The sequence below is a fragment of the Pungitius pungitius genome, chromosome 20 (genome assembly GCF_949316345.1).
Source record: "Pungitius pungitius chromosome 20, fPunPun2.1, whole genome shotgun sequence".
NCBI classification, from domain to species: Eukaryota; Metazoa; Chordata; class Actinopteri; order Perciformes; family Gasterosteidae; genus Pungitius; species Pungitius pungitius.
In genome coordinates this window covers 7953463-7973920 of record NC_084919.1, presented here as the reverse complement: position 1 = coordinate 7973920, position 20458 = coordinate 7953463, and the positions used below count along the sequence as shown (strand labels likewise).

Genomic DNA, 20458 nt, shown 5'->3' with positions numbered 1-20458 from the left:
TTTTGACTTGTGTTCACAGGGATAATAAACTACTTCAGGTTTATGTGCAACTTGTTAATCTTTAACCTTTTTATTTTTCTCTGCAAAAAATCAATCGTGTCAAAGTCCAAGCTTCACTTTTGAATGACAACCTAATGGCGAAGTCCAAGTTTGCACACCTTACACTTTATTATGCTCAATGGAAAAAAAAAACAAATACGAAATGAAAAATGATTTGAATTTATTTATGCCATCGTATACACTACCCACGTGTTACAGGGGATGTGTTTGAATGGACTGATGTTGTTTCCGCGCTCTACGACCTTGATTCCTAACCCAAGCCCGGGAGAATAATTAGCCCGACCACGGCGCATTTTATTGTGAAATGTGACAGCAGAGGCCCGTCTTTATAAGTGGGAGGACTCGTTCGACAGAACACCCGAGGTGACTTCTCTCCCCCCTGCGCCGGTGCCTCTCGTCGCCCCGCAGCCATGCAGAACCCCGCGGAGAAGAAGAGCAGCAGCAGCAGCAGCAGCAGCAGTAGCTCGTTCCTGGTGCTGGAGAACTTCATCGGAGGGAAGTTCGTTCCCTGCGGGAGTCACGTCGACTCGTACGACCCGTCCATCGGAGAGGTGTACTGCAGGGTGCCCGACAGCGGGGCGGAGGAGGTGGGTCCTCCTCGCGGGCGGGAGTCCCGTTTGAGATAGCAGGTCATGCTGTGCAGGCTACCTTCTGCACAATGGCCGCAGATGTTTGCACATTTGTTTGCGCATGTGAGGCGCGTCGGTGGCTGCAGAGCCCTCAGTACGTGACCCCCGCGTGTTGCTTTTTTGTTTAACAAGGCTTTTTTTCCCATTTATTTATTTTGGTATAATTCCTTCGCAGATGGTTCAGTAAATGATGGAGATAATGCTAATTAACGCACAGTGCACATTTCGAAATACCCCCCCCCACCCAGGTAGAGGCGGCGGTGGCGGCCGCCAAAGAGGCCTTCCCCGGGTGGTCCGCGCGCAGCCCCGAGCAGCGCGCGCACGTCCTCCACAAGCTGGCCGACCTGCTGGAGGCCAACCTGGAGGAGTTCGCCCAGGCCGAGTCCAGAGACCAAGGTGTCTTAGCCACAGCCTATTAATTAATAGTTAATCCAGCAAATGGAGTATTGCGATCGGTTTGTGATGTAATATACTGTCATCTACTGTTTCTTAATGCTTATGTGCTCGTCATACTTCTGCTACCAGTAATACAGGAAGTGTAGGAGTCAAAATGTTGACATGCCTCTCTGTGGTTTCCCCTAAGGTCTCCAAATATATCGATTTAAAAGATTTTGCTCCGTTGCAGAAGGGAATGTTCCCTCTGGTAGATTGAGATGTTTACTAAAATAACATTTGACAACATTTGACCTCAGGGTGGCACCAGAGGTCAACTCAAGCGTTGTCCATAACCAACAGGCATCATGCCGCCGAGTCACTCATCAAACACTCACTGATGAATGTCTGCTCTCCGTATTATTCCCTATACATTTACACTCACATTCAAGGTAAAACGGTAACGTTTGCACGAACTGTGGACATTCCCCGGTCGGTGCACAACTTCCGCTTCTTTGCGTCGTCGGTGCTCCACCACACCACGGACTGCAGCCAGATGGACCACATGGGCTGCCTGAGCTACACCGTCCGCTCCCCTGTGGGAGTAGGTGAGAGCTCAGTGATTTTTTTTTTTCTCCCTCAAATCCGTGTTCTGCTTGTGTTTCCAAGTATTTTCTTAAACATAAACGTTGTTGTTGTTGTTGTTGTGTTTGCAGCTGGTCTGATCAGCCCGTGGAATCTCCCCCTGTACCTTCTGACCTGGAAGATTGCGCCTGCCATCGCCGCAGGCAACACGGTGGTGGCGAAACCCAGCGAGATGACCTCCGTGACCACGTGGATGATGTGCAAGTTGATGCAGCAGGCCGGTAGGACTGCAGCACCCACAATGCACTTGTGATCCGCTTGTGTGCACGGTGCAAGTTCTTCGAAATGAACGCGCCAGAACGAATCTGTCTCTCGGCAGGTGTTCCTCCAGGGGTCGTCAACGTCATATTCGGCACCGGCCCGAGAGCCGGTGACGCCCTCGTTGGCCACCCCGAGGTCCCATTGGTCTCTTTCACTGGTTCCACGGCGACCGCCCAGCGCATCACCGAGCGCAGCGCCCCGTACTGCAAGAAGCTCTCACTGGAGCTGGGCGGTAAAAACCCTGCTATCATTTTTGCTGATGCAAACCTGGACCAGTGCATCGAGACCACAGTTCGCTCCAGCTTTAGCAATCAGGTAAGAAGAACTAGTTTGGGACCGTTTGCTCACTCGGTTCAAGACTTTGGGTGACTTTTACTGTTGCTTTACCCCCCCCCCCCCTTCTCTTTATTTCCAGGGAGAGATCTGCCTGTGTACCAGCAGGATTTATGTGGAGAGGAGTATTTACCCAGAGTTCCTGGAGAGGTTTGTGGCTGCGGCCAAGAAGTGGAGGACTGGCGCGCCGTCCGACCCCAGCAGCAGCAACGGAGCGCTCATCAGCAAGGAGCACCTTGAGAAGGTGAGGAAACCGTCACAGATTTTCTATTGTTTACTTTTTTTTCTTCTTTTTTTTCCTTTCGGGTTACAATCCCTCTTTGTCCCGATCCCTCAGGTCCGCAGCTTCGTGGCGCTCGCCAAATCCGAAGGCGGCACGGTCCACTGCGGCGAGGGGGTCGACCGGCTGGACCTCCCCGAGCGCAACGCCAAAGGGTTCTTCATGCCGCCCACCGTCGTTTCGGGGCTGTCCGACGGCTCCCGCGTCATGCAGGAGGAGATCTTCGGCCCGGTCACCTGCGTCGGCCCCTTCGACACCGAGGACGAGGCCGTTTCCAAGGGCAACGGCGTGCGCTACGGCCTGTCGGCCACCGTGTGGTCCCGGGACGTGGGGAAGGTCCACCGGGTGGCCAGGCGGCTGCAAGCGGGCCTGGTGTGGACCAACTGCTGGCTGGTGAGAGATCTGAACCTGCCCTTCGGAGGGATGAAGAGCTCCGGCGTGGGGAGGGAGGGAGGGAAGGATTCGTACCACTTCTTCACGGAGGTGAAGACCATCACGATCAAGCAGTGAGGCGAGAGAAGAAGACGGATCAGTGCGGAGGAAAGTTTGTAGACAACCATTAATCTCCTCGGGCAACTCCTAGGAACCCCAGTGACCTTCTGTCGGATGTCCGGAGCCTATGAATAAGTAACTTAAATCAAATACAGAAGTCGGAGAAAGTCAAAGTAGAGAAATACAGATGGGTGAATAAACGGATACAAATGTATGAAGAAAGAAAATACACCAGTCTTTGTACCTTTTTCATTCGTTCTTTGCTGAATGTTTTGAAGCACCATCTTTTTACTATTGAGCAATTTAAAGGATTCCGAAGTGTGCGTTAGTTGTCATTATATAACGGGAATCCAGATGAGGCCGATCAATCCAACATCCTCTTCAAGAGAAAGCGTACAAACACTGATATCAATAAATCAAATCTATAAACGTAGTAAATAAATCCCACTTGTGGAAGTTCCATCTGTTTGTTTTTGTCATGGTTACATTTTTTTAACGCTGTCATGGTGTTTGGGGAAATGAGGTCAGTCAAAGAGATTTCAGATTCTTAGAGAGTAAACGGGCCTGCCGACCGATTGACTTTTCCGCGTTTTAGATCTCGATCAGCACACTTTGTACTTAGTGGGTGTCGTGGTGTCCATGTTGCCCCGAGCAATCGGTCAAAGTCTTGGTTTCAGGATGGATTCGCTGACACTGTGTTACATGGACTTGTTTTTCATGCCCGACCTGCTGACGACCTGCTGAACAAAGGTGAATAAATACCAAACTGGACAACGTGTCACTCAAGCGAACTGGACGATGTCCTCGCGTCGGGACATTCGGTATTTGGCCCTAAACCCAAAGCACCGAACTTACCACCCAGCCACGAAAGCGGTTTTTGACCCGAGTGCTAGTACTTTTTCCCCCACTCTTCTCTTGCCCCCCAACGAACACGTCTCCCCACCTCGCCAACCACCCATTACATGTCATTTAGCTGACGCTTTCATCCAAAGCGTCTTACATTGCATTATAACCCAATGCGTTACATTTTTGCCTGGGGAGCAATTGGGGGTTAGGTGTCTTGCTCAGGGACACTTCGACATGGGACAGCCGGGATTCGAACCACCAACCTTGCGGCCCCCAGCGCACTGCACTACTCCATGCGCCACCACCTCCATCCATCCCCGTTGCGCTTTAACGCAGTGCGTCACGCACTTCCACCAGGGTTGGTGTGCTCCACTTTTGAGCCCACGTACCACTTTAGGAGGAAAGGAGGGCACGCCGGGGGCCGCGCCCGCTCGGCGATGCGTGTGTGAAATCACGTTCCTCGCTGAGGTGTGTGTGTGTGTGTGTGTGTGTGTGTGAGCGAGACGTCCACCACAGAGCCGGTGTGGGGCCCACCCTCGGTGTTTTGGCTAGGGGAACGGGCATTGTGCGAAGTCGAGCTGCGTGATTGCATTCACACGTCCGCGCTCATGTGCCTTCAGTAGAACCCACAGCGTGACGTGGATCCAACCCAAAACTCAACTTCTGTAGTGGTGTGTTTGAGGGGGGACAAAAAAAATGAAAAGTATTGTCCTTATGAGATTTTCTTCCATTGCTGCTGTTTTTTCAGGATTTATCTTTCATCCCCCCCCCCCTTTCGGGTGGCTGTTTCACTGAGAAGGAAAAGGCTCATTGAAGCAGGTCCCGCCCCCGCTGTACGTGACTTCTACGACTCCCCCGCCGGGGTCAGCCAAACCAAGCATTTCACTTTCTCCTCACTTATCGGGCACTGCAAGAAATGAAAATAGAGCATCCTTCCATTTTATAACCACAAGGAAGCTGCAGTATCCCGCTTGCCAGATTATTTAAAGGAAATGTTTTCATAGCAGAGGGCCATCTCATTAATGGAAAGAACCAACAGCTCACACAGCCTGGCGGCTTCTTTTTTTCTCGGCCTTAAGTCTTAAATATTCTCTTTTTATGTGTTTTAATGATAGTGTACAAACAGGAACACTTGACTTTGTATTTGGAAACGTGTGTGTGTGTGTGTGTGTGTGTGTGTGTGTGTGTGTGTGTGTGTGTGAAAAGAGATATAAGAGGAGAAAGTAGCAGGGGATTATGTTTCCTTTTTTCCCAGATTCTGCAGACTTACAGCTTTGTTTACATGTATCACTTTAACCATCAACCTCGTCCACAATGACGTCTCAGATTACACGCTCTGGGCTTTGCTTTCTTAGCCTTATGAGAGACAAAGTAGAATAAGGAACAGTGGGGACAAAAAAACGTCAATCAGTGGTTTTCCTATGTCTCTTTCCTCTATCCTAGCTGTGGTATTTCCCTCTTTCCCTCTTTTCTCATGTTCCACAAAGACTCTCATTGTCACCACAAGCCTCTCCTCCTTTCGACATGCTCCTGTCACCTTTTGGGTTTGGGGATGCAGGGAGGGACTGAGCCTAAATGTCTGGTTTTCAGATTGGTTCAGACTATTATTCAGCGCCCGGCAAATATTAGTCTAATCTAAGGGAACTATCTGATTCGGTAGATGCTCCACAGCAGCTGTTTGGAGTCCATTAAGCTTTTTTGGTGAAGAAACACAGCAGTGACAGAGATAATAAACACATACGAATTCCTGACATAACTCAGGATTTTTATTATCAGAGATGCACGTGATTGTCCACGCATACACTTTTTAACATTGAATCAATTCCATGATTCCACATAAATGTTCGATATTTCATAATATGGCTAATATTTACCAATCAAATTAGTACAAGGCCAATTCAGTTCAATGCTTTTCGTTTTTCAAAGTGCATTGACACTGATGTGAGTTTTAACTGCAGCTTCTCTATTTAAGTTGATTTAAGAAAGCAACCGCCAGGGGTCCTTGTCTGAATCCATTCTTAAAGCCATCATCACAACCCTGTGACCGGCACTGAATGCAGGACAAACTTGTCCACTGTTGGAAGATACAAAGCACAAGATACAAAAGGGAACAATGACATTTGTATTTAATGGCTTGTTTAAATGTTTAGTGCTTTAATGCTTTAAATGCTTAAACCTGTTTTCTCTCTCATGGCCAGAAGGGGGCGACTCTTCTGGTTGAAATGTCTGGATTAGAAGTCGATCCCTTCCTCTCACTGGATTCATTTCCTAAGTAAACATCAGTGTCCTTCTAGAAACACAATTACAATATTCCTATTGTAAATTGGGGGTCTTAGAGTAAACAAGGACATGTATATAAGCATATTTTGGCTTTTTATACAGACAAATCTGATCTGTTGTGAGGGTAAGAAGGAGCTGCCTATTGTCTAAACACGTTCATGGATCGCACGCACACTCTCAGGCGTTACGATTCAACTCCCGAAGGCAGCAGTGATTCATGCTTGAATAAGCAGCTCCTCTATATCTTGAAGTGATTCCTCGCTCATTATTTGGCCATTGGGAATTCGTCACACCCGTTTAGGAAGAACAAGTAGCTATCTCATTCCCTCAATAAAATAATGCAGGAATAGGTACGGGAGGCTCTGAGGGGATTTAACAGAGATGTGATATAGATTGTGTGGAGTAGAAAATGGTTGTTCTCTCGCTATGATATCCACCTTCATCATCCTTTTGGTCTGTAAAAAAATAATAATAATATGATTAACAGCTATGACCTTCACATAGTCCTTTGCAAGGAAGATATCTTGCAGCTCTAATTGGTACTCTCCATCGCAGGGGACGTTCCATACCGAGGCCTTTTCCACAAGAGAAGTTTAAACAGCATCAGGTATCTCAATACAGAGAAACCAGGTGGGCATTGAAATATCAGACGATGAAACAAGGGAATCTACCAACACAAACTCCCCATTGAAAAGTCCAGAGGACAAAGGACATGCAACAGTACATTCGATACTCCAAGTGGAATGCGACATTTTCACTGTTGTCATACCGACGTGGACGTGTTTGCCCAATGTTTGTTCATGTCGGACGCTCTGGAGCTGAAGTACACTTGCACGAGGCACAGTAGAGCGAGAGGTGGAGGCCGGCGCTGCTCCCGCCTCTCTTTGTGTTACCCAACAGCTCTCATCCGACACCGGGGAGGGAAATACTGAACACGTTGACACCTCCGTCGAGCAGGGCATCACTCATCTTCAGTGTGTGTGTGTGTGTGTGTGTGTGTGTGTGTGTGCAATGCTCTGCCCCACATGACTCATATTCAATGTTTGACATGACGACGAATGTCTTTCACATAATCCCATGCCTGGCTCTACTTACGTTATCAAGGACGCTTGATACTTTTATGCGGTGTGTCGATGGATGCTGTGAGTAACCAGCACCTCGGGACGTGAAACCATGAGATCTTTGGTGTCATTATAGCGTCTGCAGAAGGGTTGAGGCAGAGCGTGGAGGAGCAACCTTTTAATGGCTTCAGGCGTTTCGGGGGCTCCGTCTTTGTTGGTTTACACGACTGTCTGCCAAATATAAAAGAATATTAATAAGCCTTCCTTTCATTCGCTCTGTATTCAGCGTCTCTTATCTCCGCATTTCAAATGGAGCTGGATGTGGCCGGGTGACTGCTCGGCCTGGATTCATTGAGCCTTAATTAAAGAGTTTGAATGGAAGCAGACAGTCGACCTTTCAGGTGAGTGTATTTGGTTCAGGGGGACCTTTCACTGCGAGTCACTTCATCTTCAATGAATGGATGCAAGTTAATAAAGATAGTGAGATGGGTTAGGGTTAGATTTGAGAACGTTGCAAGAAAGTCTACGGACAAGTGGCCGTCTCACACAGCTCCGTGCAGGTGGAGACGCATGCCGCCGAATCCGCCCCCTGGACGGAGAAATAACGGAGCCAACACGTCGCGGTGGAACAGTGCGCAGAGCCTGTCGCCTCCAGCCTGGCTGCCTCACAAAGGCCACCGGGGTCCCGCTGAGAGCCGAGGCCTGTCTGGGTACGTGTGTGCATGAGTGGGGAGGGAGAGAGGGAGGGAGGGAGGGAGAGTTGCCCAGTTAATGCTGACTAGTCATTTCACGGCTCTGAGGGCCAGATGGCCCCGGTTTGGCCTTTGGTTGCAGAGGCCGTGGTCTCCATGGTTAAAATGCACTTTTTGTAAGTCGCTTTGGATAAAAGCGTCAGCTAAATGACATGTAATGTAATGTGTGAGCACTCGTCTGCACATTCATGGACAAACGCGAAGATATGCACCCATAAACCAAGTCTCACCTCCGAGGAGATGTTTTAGCTTTCGACTCCTGCCTGAAACAAAAAAAACACACACACACACACACACACACACACACACACATCAGGTTACAAGCTGAGCCTCTTGCCCGGTTCTCCTACCTCGGGAAGGTTTCTATTTCAGGCTTATAAATGACAGAGTGGGAGAACGGTGTGGAATAAGCAGCAGTAGCACTTTAATCTGCCAAGGAACTATTTATTATGGAGGATGTGGAGGAAACCGACTATTATTTCTGTAATTGTATTTTAATAATGATAAACTAAGCTAATCTTCGGAAGTGGGAATGTGCCAATCCCAATCAATGCTGTCCGTCTCTTCATATCATCTACATGTTTCTAAATCGCTGTCACAGAGCCACCCTCTGTTCTCTGTGACCCCTGGTTACCCCTTCTCACCTGATGTTAACAGAGGGAAATGGGGCGGCCATCTTGACTTCAAATAAAAGATTGACAGGGTTGTTTCTCAGTGCTTTATTCCTGTGCTGTTGCATTGTGGGTAGTGGGAGAAACCAAGTGTGGTGGCAAAGGAGGGGGTAAATTGTGTGGGGTTAGTGAGGTTTGCTCCATAATCATTGTTAGAATTATTGGTGGATGTGTACGGTGTTATGATAAGAGCTGTTAACAGAGGGAAATGGGGTAGGCAATCTAGTAAGACCGGGTCTGCACAAGTATCCCATGTTAATGGTCATTATTATCCCCATGTGATTAGGGCCCTAGAATTGGTGGGACCCAGGTGTATAAATGTCTCACCTAGTGGAGTAATCGGGAGTTGGTGGGCTACGCCTGGTGGGAGCGGTTGCACCTGTGAGCACCTGCACGTTACGGCTTGGGAAGGATGTGAATAAAAAAACTTTATTGGCATACAACGTCCTCTGTCTACTATTGTGGAGAAACTCGGGATGTCCTTTTGACAAATGGTGTCAGAAGTGGGATCATTATGCCACCCAAGACCAGGCAAGACCGAGGTGCGGGCACAGAGGAGCAGGGGGGAATGGAGCAGGAGCCGGCCAGCTCTACGGAGTTACAAGAACCAGCTGCTGTTGGTAGGGGTGACGCCGTAACTCCGCCTGCTGTGGGCCCAACAGAGGGAATTGTCTCAGAACTGGCGGGCCTGGTTAAAGTCCTCCTACAGTCCCAAGTTGCCCGTGACGATCGAATGGAGCAAGTAATGGCTAAACAAGACCAGCGTTGGCGAAATATGCAGCACCAATTCCAGCAAATCCAGCACCAAGTGGGAGAAATCCAGGCCGGAGGGGACCAAAGGGCAAGTCAGGCCGTGTCTACCGCTGCAAGCCCAGTGCCAACAGAAGAAGGTACGTCGTTTGGAACTATCGAGCCAAGGTTAAACCCCTTGACCAGAGAGGACGACATTGAGCAGTTCTTAACAACCTTTGAAAGAATGGCTACGGCATGCCGGTGGCCCCAAGCTAATTGGCCGATAAGACTGGTTCCCCTGCTGACGGGAAAGGCACGTGGGGCCTATGTAGCCATGGATGGGAATGATGCTGAGGACTATGATAAAGTGAAGGAGGCCATACTTATAAAATATGAGATTAATGCAGAGATTTACCGGCAAAGGTTCCGCTCAGTAGAGATTCGGCCAGACGAGAACCCCCGTGAGCTTTATGTACGATTGAAAGATCTCTTCTCAAAATGGGTGAAGCCAGAGACGTGTAGTATTCAGCAGATGTCTGAAATTATTATCTTGGAGCAATTCATGCGAATGATAAACTCTGACATGGCAGTGTGGATTAAGGAGCGTGCTCCAGCCACAGCAGAAGAAGCAGCCAAGCTCGCAGATACATACCTGGCTGCCCGCCGGGAGACCCAGCACAGCTTTGGAGGTCGAAGTCAAAGGTGGTCAAGTAAGTCTGGGGGGGAAGGGGGTCATGCCCAAGGTATAGGGAGTGTTTTTGGTAAGCAAGGGGATAGAACTAAGAAGCAGGAAGTTAGATGTTACTATTGTGGGGAGATAGGACATACAAAGCCCAGTTGTCCATCCAGGAACCTTAAGCACTCGGCTGTCTGTCATGTTCGTCGCCCTTACGAGCCACACACTGTATCACCTGAGGCTAGGCAGACAGGCACCACAGACATATTGACACCAGTACTGGTGAATGGTCAGTCGGCTAAAGCCTTAGTGGATACGGGTAGCACTCAGACGTTAGTACGTGACAGCTTGGTTCCTGTGCATAAATATAGTACCCAGAAGGCCATTAAAGTTTGCTGTGTGCATGGGGAAGTGAGGGAGTATCCGACTGCAGAGATGTACATAACCGTGCAGGGCCAGACTTTTTTGATGGAGGTGGCTGTGGCGGCCCAGTTACCACATGAGGTAGTACTAGGGCAAGATCTTCCCATTCTTTGTGATTTGGTTCCCAAAGTTCAGCCCTGTTATGCAGTAACCCGAGCCCAGAGGGCGATAGCTGACCTGCAGGAGATGCCTTTTGCAGATGTTGACTTTGATGTGCCAGTTGAGAAAAGACGCAAATCAAAAAAAGAAAGGCGGAAGTGTAAGTTTGAGGGTAGTATGAAAGCGGGAGGTGAGGAACTGCCTTTGCCCGACTGCGCTGTTAATATGACAATCCCGGAGGACATAGGTGAAATGCAGAGAAATGATCCGACTTTGCAGGACTGGTTCCAGAAGGTGTCTGTGGTAGATGGGGTTAGGAAAGAGGGTGGATCGGCTTTGATGGAGGAAAAATACATTTTGGAAAAAGGCATACTCTATCAGGTGAAAGGTGCGGTTGAAGCATTGGCAGTGCCGGAAGCAATGCGCCATACCGTGATTACTTTAGGCCACTCGGTGCCTTGGGCAGGACATTTGGGCAAGGCCAAGACGTTAGCAAGGGTTGGAAGTCGGTTCAGTTGGCCCAAAATATATACGGATATAACAGAGTTTGTTCATACTTGTACAGAGTGTCAGATGACATCGGGAAGGAGAGTGGCCCCGGCACATTTGTTACCATTGCCGGTCATTGACACACCCTTTAGTCGCCTGGGAATGGATATAGTAGGGCCCCTGGAGAAAAGTAAGAATGGGAATCGGTATATTTTAGTAATCTGTGATTATGCCACCAAATACCCAGAAGCCTTTCCCCTTAGAACCATCAAAGCTAGACAAGTAGCTAACTGTCTGGTACAGCTGTTCTCCAGAGTGGGAATTCCTCGTGAAATCTTAACAGATCAGGGTACGAACTTTATGTCGGTGCTGTTAAAACAGGTGTACCAGCTGTTGGGAATAAGGGCAATTAGGACCACCCCTTACCACCCCCAGACGGACGGTTTGGTTGAACGATTCAACCAAACTCTCAAAAGCATGCTGCGCAAGTTCGTTTCCAAGTCAGGGTCCGACTGGGACCAATGGTTACCGTATCTGTTGTTTGCTTATCGAGAGGTGCCGCAAGCTTCCACGGGTTTCTCCCCATTTGAACTATTATATGGCCGGCAGGTGAGAGGACCTTTGGACCTGCTTAAAGAGCGGTGGGAGGGACCCAAAGATGGAAAGTGCAGTGTGGTCCACTACGTGGTCCAAATGAGGGCGCGGCTGGAAGAGATGACATCACTGGCCCAGGAACACCTCAACAAAGCCCAGCAAACCCAAAAGGTTTGGTACGATAAAAGGGCAAAGGAGAGATCGTTGGAGCCTGGCCAAAAAGTGCTGCTGCTGCTACCCACCACAGAGAACAAGTTGCTAGCTAAATGGCATGGACCCTATGAGGTGCTGCGGAGAACGGGTAGAGTGACCTACGCAATCTCCATGCCAGAGCGGGGTAAGAAAACTCAAAACTTCCATATTAATTTGTTGAAAGAGTTCCACCCCAGGAAGGAGACCGGGGCCGTACAACTGTTTGTTCGAGTGGTCGGTGAGGAAGAAGAACCAACAGAGCAGTACTTCCCCACCAGCTCCACCCCACAAACTGTTGATATATCCCATCTAGAGCCACCTCAAAGAAGCCAGATAAAGCAACTGCTGGATCCCAGGCTGTTTCAGGAGAAACCGGGGTGTACTAACTTGGTGCTACATGATGTAATCCTTAGGGAGATAACTCCCGCCCGCCAGAAGAGTTATCGGATCCCTGAACGCCTGGTGCCAGTGCTGAAGGATGAACTGGATATTATGCTCTCCATGGGGGTGATCGAACCATCCCTTAGTGAGTGGTGTAGCCCCATTGTTCTAGTCCCCAAAAAGGATGGTACCCTTAGATTTTGCATTGACTTCAGACATCTGAACAGCGTGTCTAAGGTAGACCCTTATCCAATGCCAAGAATCGATGAATTAGTGGAAAGACTGGGCAGAGCCAAATATCTATCCACCATAGACTTATGCAAGGGGTACTGGCAGGTCCCTTTAACTGCCAGAGCCAAGGAACTGACAGCGTTTAGAACCCCATTTGGGCTATTTCAATTCAGGGTTATGCCATTTGGACTGCAGGGGGCACCAGCGACTTTCCAACGTTTGATGGACCAGATCCTGCAGGGCACCAGGGAGTTTGCGGCCGCATATCTGGACGATGTGGTCATCTTCAGTGAGACCTGGGAAGAACACTGTCAACATTTGCGGCAAGTCTTGGGAAGAATTAAGGCAGCCGGTCTTACCATCAACCCAAAGAAGGGTACAATTGCCAAGAGAGAGATCAGCTACTTGGGATTTGTGATTGGAGGAGGAGTCATTCGGCCGCAGCAGGAGAAGATAGAGGCCATTCGAAGTTACCAACCTCCGACAACTAAGAAACAGGTGAGATCTTTTCTGGGCTTGTTGGGATGGTATCGGAGGTTTATACCTAATTTTTCTGGCAGGGCCTCTGTGCTTACAGATCTCACAAAAGCCACCGCGCCCAACAAGGTGGTCTGGACGGAGCAGGGTGAGCGAGCTTTCCAGGACTTACGAGAGGCAGTATGTGGAGATTCCGTTTTGCTTAGCCCAGATTTCCAGAGGCCATTCATTCTGCAGACGGATGCCTCTGGAGTCGGACTGGGGGCGGTGTTACTACAGGAAGTGGACGGAGACCGCAGACCGGTGGCATTCCTGAGTCGTAAACTCTTCCCTCGGGAAACCCGTTATTCGACAGTGGAACAGGAGTGCTTGGCCATCAAATGGGCCACGGATTCACTACGGTACTACCTGTTGGGAAGACCCTTTGTGTTAGAAACCGACCATCGGGCTCTACAGTGGTTGGACCGCATGAAAGACTCTAATGCCCGGATAACAAGATGGTCTCTCTCTCTCCAGCCCTACCAGTTTACTGTGCAATACTGCCCGGGAGCCAGGAACAAGGTGGCTGATTTTTTGTCGCGGATCCCAGAGGAGGAAAATAACTAAAATGGGTTGGTGACCCCAGCTCGTGGAGGGGTGGAGCGTTGACACTTGGGACGACAGTGGTCGTCTGCAGAAGGAGGAAGAAGTGTCACAGAGCCACCCTCTGTTCTCTGTGACCCCTGGTTACCCCTTCTCACCTGATGTTAACAGAGGGAAATGGGGCGGCCATCTTGACTTCAAATAAAAGATTGACAGGGTTGTTTCTCAGTGCTTTATTCCTGTGCTGTTGCATTGTGGGTAGTGGGAGAAACCAAGTGTGGTGGCAAAGGAGGGGGTAAATTGTGTGGGGTTAGTGAGGTTTGCTCCATAATCATTGTTAGAATTATTGGTGGATGTGTACGGTGTTATGATAAGAGCTGTTAACAGAGGGAAATGGGGTAGGCAATCTAGTAAGACCGGGTCTGCACAAGTATCCCATGTTAATGGTCATTATTATCCCCATGTGATTAGGGCCCTAGAATTGGTGGGACCCAGGTGTATAAATGTCTCACCTAGTGGAGTAATCGGGAGTTGGTGGGCTACGCCTGGTGGGAGCGGTTGCACCTGTGAGCACCTGCACGTTACGGCTTGGGAAGGATGTGAATAAAAAAACTTTATTGGCATACAACGTCCTCTGTCTACTATTGTGGAGAAACTCGGGATGTCCTTTTGACAATCGCCCCACTCATTTTTTGTTTTTTGGGGCTCGCACCCTTTCCTGCCGTTTCATTGGTTAGCCGCTGACACACCGCCTGCTGGGAACGCCGCTACAAAACATCAAACACGCCTAAGTACACACAGAGTGGCCGACCCTTCCCCACAGAAAAGGCGCCATGTGACCTCTCCCTCTGTTTACATTTGCTTCCTGTACGCGGCTCATTGATCCCTCATCACGGCGGTGACAGATATAATAAACACATACCAATTCCTGACATAACTCAGGACTTTTATTATCAGAGATGCACGTAATTGTCCACGCATAATTTTTTAAAATATTGAATCCATTCCATGATTCCACCTAAATGTACGATGTAACATTTCATAATATGGCTAATATTTACCAATCAAATTCGTACAAGGCCAATTCAGTTCAATGCTTTACTTTTTTCAAAGTGCATTGACACACACACACACACACTACCACTGGCACACACACACGCACTCCTCGCCGCCCCGTTCGTGCTAACAATAGGGCCTTGTCTCGGTGCATTTCCGGACTCAGTGCAGAGAGAAAGGCAACCTTTCCGGGGATTCTTCTGCTGTGTGGCCTTGTCCATGTCCATTATTGCAAATACACACACATTTGTGCATAATCTACACAAATAATTTCCCTAATCAGCCGCATGCCGTCATGAATGGAGGCACTTAGTGGGCGGACAATGAGCTTTTTCGTGTCCTGTGCTGTGTGACTTCTGATATGATCAAAGGCGGTTCTCCTTTCATGTGAAGCGTCCCACCAGTCACATGCAACATGAGGGAGCAGTTTATTGTGAAAACCAAACTCTCTACTCTAATCTACTCATTAAGCCTCTTATGTGAAAAGTTGTATTATTTATTTAAATTAACTTAACTCATGAGATCAATAGGGAACTGTTGTGTGTGTGTTTTGTGTAACACGGTTGGAGAAGAAAGCCGAGCACTTGTCCTGCGGTGGCGCCTATTGTTGCACTGACTCTGAAACCGTGGGCCGAAACAGAGAGGAGGGAGACAGAGAAGATCTGAGGGAGGCTCGAGAAGAAAGGCGGTTGTGTAGATGCTCGGCGGGGGCCTCACAACACCCGCACTGGGATGTTGTGCTCAGGATACAACCAGACCGGTCGGGCAGAAGAGGAGAGGAAGGCGGGCAGGGGGGAAGGAAGTGGCAGTCGGAGACAAAGAGGGACGTGAAAACCTCTGAGAAAAAGAAAAGAAAAAGGAAATTAAGAGTCATCATAATTTTGTTCATTTTGTTTCCAATTGTGGCACGTTGGAATCTGAATGTTTCCAGAACCGGAAGTAAGTTTAAAAACCTCTACTAAACTTATTTGGGTTTGTGTTTTCTGCATCCTCCGCTTACGTCGTACTGAGGTTTCACATGATAGTTGAAAACTAGAGAGCGTGAAACCTGTTTTAGGATAATGTTCATCCAGATGGCCAGTCCTCCGCCCAAAACACTGGTCCAGAGCAAGCAATAACGTTGTTATATATTGAAAGGACCTGAAAACATATTCCCCCTATGAGCCATGAAGTCTGATGAAATGAAACATTTTAAAACGTAATATCTCTCAATGTAGCCAGAGTCTAAAAAAGGAAATTAAGATGAGTTATGGAGTCATCATCATTTTGTTTGTAATCCGAATGTTTCCAGAAGTAGAAGCAAGTTTAAATACATAGGACGATAGATAGGAAGATGAGAGGCAAGATTTGTGAATGACTAAAAGTCGGTCCATTAGGCTTAATGTATTATTTTGCATCTGATGCTTCAACCTGCATCCATTTTCCACCAAAGAGATGCAACAATGTAACCTTGATCTGTTGCTTCATGCAGTGTTTTCCAAATGCAGTGTTTTCCAACATACTCTTTTCAATCAATTGACCTTATTTCCTCAGACCAACCTGAGACTCCCCCCTTACTGGTCCATTCTGATTGGCCGGGTCGAACAACAACCAAAGCTTTCCCGAGCCTGTGAACCTGTTGCTCGAGTGATTACTGGACCCCCCTACACGGGACCCCCTCGCCCTGGACCCCCTTGTGGACGATTGACTTGTCTCAGCAATCCGCTGTCACGTTTGCAGAGCACTCCAAACGCCCCCCCCCCCCCCTCCCCAACCAAACATTCAAAAAAACACCGCTGACGTACAGCTGTTTATTTACATAAATAGAGGGAGGGGGCGTTTTCAGTGACAGAGGGAAGGAGGCGTGGAGGAGGAAGAGGTAAATGTTTTCGTTTGGAGAGGGAAAGTGTGCGTACAGTCCCTTGTTTGTTCATGGACCACAGGGGAAACATTGTGTGTGATGTGGATGAAGGGACACGGGACGCAGGTTACTGCAGTACACGCACTGATCATGGAGTTATTTGCGTGATAGATGGATAGATGCTTGGCTGTCATGATGAATGTTGGAGTGTAGGGAATACGTTGTGGGAACATTCATTGACAACATGTCACTACATTTTATAAAAATGTTGTTTTCACACCTAAATGCACTAATAAAACGCCAGTTTCTATGACACTGAAGTCACAAATAAAATTGCTCTATGTACAATAAGGTGCACATTATTCATTACACTGACTATGTTCTCCTCATTATTTCTGTTGCCGAGCCAACAGTACCGATGTAACGATGATGAAGGACATGATTAATATGAGGTTACAATTGTGTGCGACCTCTGCGATCAGCACTTTCCTGCATAAAAGTCCAAGTAATGTCTGCCTTTGAAAATACTGTGGTGTGTGGTGTGGAAAAAGTCTATTTTGAAAGGGCACACCGCCAATGACTGATGAGATTCTTTTTTTTTTTTTTTTTAATCGGACACAATCCAAATTCTATTCACATGAATGAAACCGAATAGATGCATTTTCAACAGAATCCTGTTCCTCCTGCTGCTTTAACCTCAGTGTCAAAAATACAGATAATAAGTGGTGATTCCGAGAGGAAAGATCAGGAAGACAATGAGACACCAGAGGATCCAGATTGGCTCGTCACCTCCTCGTGAGCCCACAGAGGCTTTTGTCCTTCACATCTATTAAAAGAGCTGCGTTGACCTGGGGGTTGAGTGAAAGTGTGCGCGTGTGTCAAAGGTTAGCGTCTGTAAAAACAGGAGAGGGGTTTGTGCATCGGTTTCTGATTCAAAGTCACTACCTCTGTCACACGTGTCATCAGATGTGTGCCTGTGTTTGACCTGCGGGACAGCCGCTCAGACTGCTGTCTCCATGGCAAGGGCTGCTTCCTGCCATCGGAAGGCCGGGCTTCCTGTGCCGAGGGGCGCCGTTCCCCCCCCCCCCCCGCCGTGAATCTCTCACGTCGGAGCATTTTCGGCGTCACTCACACGTCCAGAAACCACGAATAGAGAAAACCGCGGTGTTCGATGCGCATCACACATGTGGAATAAAACATCACCCCTGACCCGAAACACCCCATTGGCCGGTGTTCAGCCCATTGTTCGGATGGCAGGAGGTCGCCGAGGCAGATACGACATCCAGGAAGCTGTTTCAAATCCACAAGCACTGTACCCCCCCCCCCCCTCGCCGCCCCACGATTCTGCTGGTGCGAGACCGCAAAGACACCGCCGGGGCCACCAGGCCCGAGGTGGGCGGGTGATGTTTAGGGGAGGAGGCTGGAATGCGGGAGCCTCTCAAAATAGCGGGGACAGGTCAAAGCCATTGTTTGAACTGTCCCAGTGTCTCCTGCAGACGCCTCCACGCCCCGACTGCCCCACGGACTGGACAGTAGACACAGCGGCACCGCGGGGGGCGACTATTCCACGGCGCGCTATTCTTTGAGGATGGCCATTGTACGGTGTCGACGGGACAATGGGAAGGTGCTTTCAGTAAACCCGGCATTTGTTATTGGACGTCGGTATACATCACATAGTGTGCATTAGAAATACCGCCGCTTTGTAGTAATCAAACATCTCGTAGTCCGTGTAACTGTGTTGTGTTGCTCATTTTAAAACAGATTAACAGACTAGAGTTAATAGATGCTGCAATATTAACATTCGAATAACGTTTCATTTTAAATAAACCTAAGAATCCTAATACTTTAAAGGTGTTGTATCTCATGGGAATGAACAGTCCCAGGATCAATCCAGGTTTGAAATTTGTCAACTAAAATCAACTAATTAGGGGCTAAATACATTCAACATATTAGGCTTCAATGATGCAGATCATCTTTTAGTGAGCGAAACGCATGTAAACTTAACTAATCCAAAATGCTATTGAAGAAAAGTGGAACTATAAGGCAACCGTTTATGATACTGTTTATAAAGACATACTGTTGCCCTGTTTACTGCGCACATGTTGACTGGGAGACCTAACTGGGTTTGAAATAATTAGAAATGATGAAATAGTAGGAAACAAGATGAATATTGATAAGACGGAAGCTCATGGAGCTCTTTGCTGCACCGGCGTGTAGGTGGTTAATAACAGGCCCCACGTCGTTTCTTTCAGCCAGATGAATAGAATGATATAAGACTTGTTTGTGTGCTTTGCAACAACCACTCTGAAAGAAAGCTCAGGCCTCCTATTTACCAGAAAGAGCACAGAGACCATTTGAAAGCTGCAGCGATATTTGAACACACTCCTTTGCTCTTATATTCATAAAGTATATTTGTACCACTTTTGTTGTCATAGCGCTTTGTAATAACACATTTATGGAGAACATGGATGGCTCCAACGCTGCAAAACGTCTCAGCGTTCATATCTCCAATGAAGAGATCTTCCTTTTGTAACCACGTCACAGGGCTGGAGGCGGGACCAGGTCCGTCTCGCTCGAGGAGCTAATTGTGACACCTGTTTTGTGTCCAATGTCTTTCGATGGAGCAATTTTTACAGTGAAATAACATTTACCAATAATACAGCCACTTGGTTATATAACCAAGCTATAAGGTACTTCTTAAAGTGTGCACTGCCATGCTGAGGCATTGTGTGCCATTTCCTTAAAGTGCCCCGGGAATATTTTTAGATTTGAGACAGTGCTGATGTCTTTTTGTCTTCAGTCAGTCAAGAACCAGTTTGTTTGAGCTTCCCTTTCCCCTTCATGTGAACAGGTTTTTGTAAAAATGTCTTGCTACTGGATTGTTAACAAAGTCTAAATATTCAAAGTAAATTTCTGTTGGAGCTTTCTGCAACATTTTACCTGCCACCGTAAAGCAAATGCCTCGAATCTAGGACCCCACGCAGGGTCTTACACTCTGACACCCGTGTGACCCGGTTCTGTCAGTCGTCCGGCCAGACAGAAGTGCAGCTATCTGATGACACTGTTCTCCTGACAGCACTTAACACTTCACAGCTGATATGTATCACGCAGAGCCCAGATAGAGAGGCGAGATTGCATGGATCATGCGCTCTATCTAAAAAAAACTCTGTGTGTGTGTGTGTGTTACCGCAACTAATCGCTCCACAAGAAGCAGTAGGTGTCACAGCAAAAATATGCAGCATGCCGGAGTTACAAGCAAGCAGGTTTTCAACCAGGAAAGTTGCCGCCATCTCAGAGATTAGATAAAAGAGAATAAAGTCTACGCACAGAGGCATCGCTCTGAATTGTAAACCAACCACTCAAACCAGCACTGAGGTGCACTTAAAATACTTTAAACTTTACTCAGCGCTTGGACAAAGAAGAAAAAGGCAGATAATCGACTCTTAAATACTTTCCTGTGATTGTTCAAACTCTTGTGACTCATTCTGTCGTCCTGCGAGGAAAAACCATCTGGCGCATGAGGAGGATCAATGGAAACCTGTGAAGAAGAAATTTGCAAACAGCATCTGTCCAAGTTTGGCAGCGATCTTCAAAACTGGCCTCGACTCCCAAGCAAATAGTGCAACACACACACACACACACACACACACTTGCAACCAGAGACACATGGGTGGTTGTGTACTGTTAAATAGCACTTATTTGTGTCTATTTTTCGTCTATGTCATAAAAAGTTTTATAGTCTTTTCCATTAAGGCATCATTTATAAAGGTTAGATAAAGTAGGAGCTTTATCAACAGTAAATCAATAAATCACTTTTACTTTAGAGCTCACCTTAATGACTGGAAAAAGTTTGTGTAACATATTTTCATAAAACAGCCTTGGTTATATTTCCATGTGCTGACCACACAGACCTGCTGCAGCACTTCTCTCTACACGGTTCACATTGCACACGTGTGCAGCATGAATTGTTTCATTTGCCCTTTTGACCTCTTTCTCCCCTCCAT

General features: G+C 47.8%; 3 protein-coding genes across 3 annotated transcripts in view; all 3 read left to right on the top strand.

Annotated features, from left to right (window-relative positions):
* Positions 1-20458, top strand: part of sgk1 (serum/glucocorticoid regulated kinase 1) — a 69963-nt gene that overhangs the window by 16784 nt on the left and 32721 nt on the right. The window lies entirely within an intron of this gene.
* Positions 114-3788, top strand: aldh8a1 (aldehyde dehydrogenase 8 family, member A1). Its single transcript, XM_037448819.2, has 7 exons — positions 114-647; positions 938-1085; positions 1514-1669; positions 1778-1927; positions 2026-2282; positions 2383-2544; positions 2638-3788. The coding sequence occupies exons 1-7, from the start codon at positions 471-473 to the stop codon at positions 3088-3090; spliced, it is 1503 nt and encodes a 500-aa protein (XP_037304716.2). The 5' UTR covers positions 114-470; the 3' UTR covers positions 3091-3788.
* On the top strand, positions 8686-13708 carry LOC134107862 (uncharacterized). The gene has a single exon (XM_062559814.1). It carries the CDS (start codon positions 9197-9199, stop codon positions 13580-13582), a length of 4386 nt encoding a protein of 1461 aa, XP_062415798.1. The 5' UTR covers positions 8686-9196; the 3' UTR covers positions 13583-13708.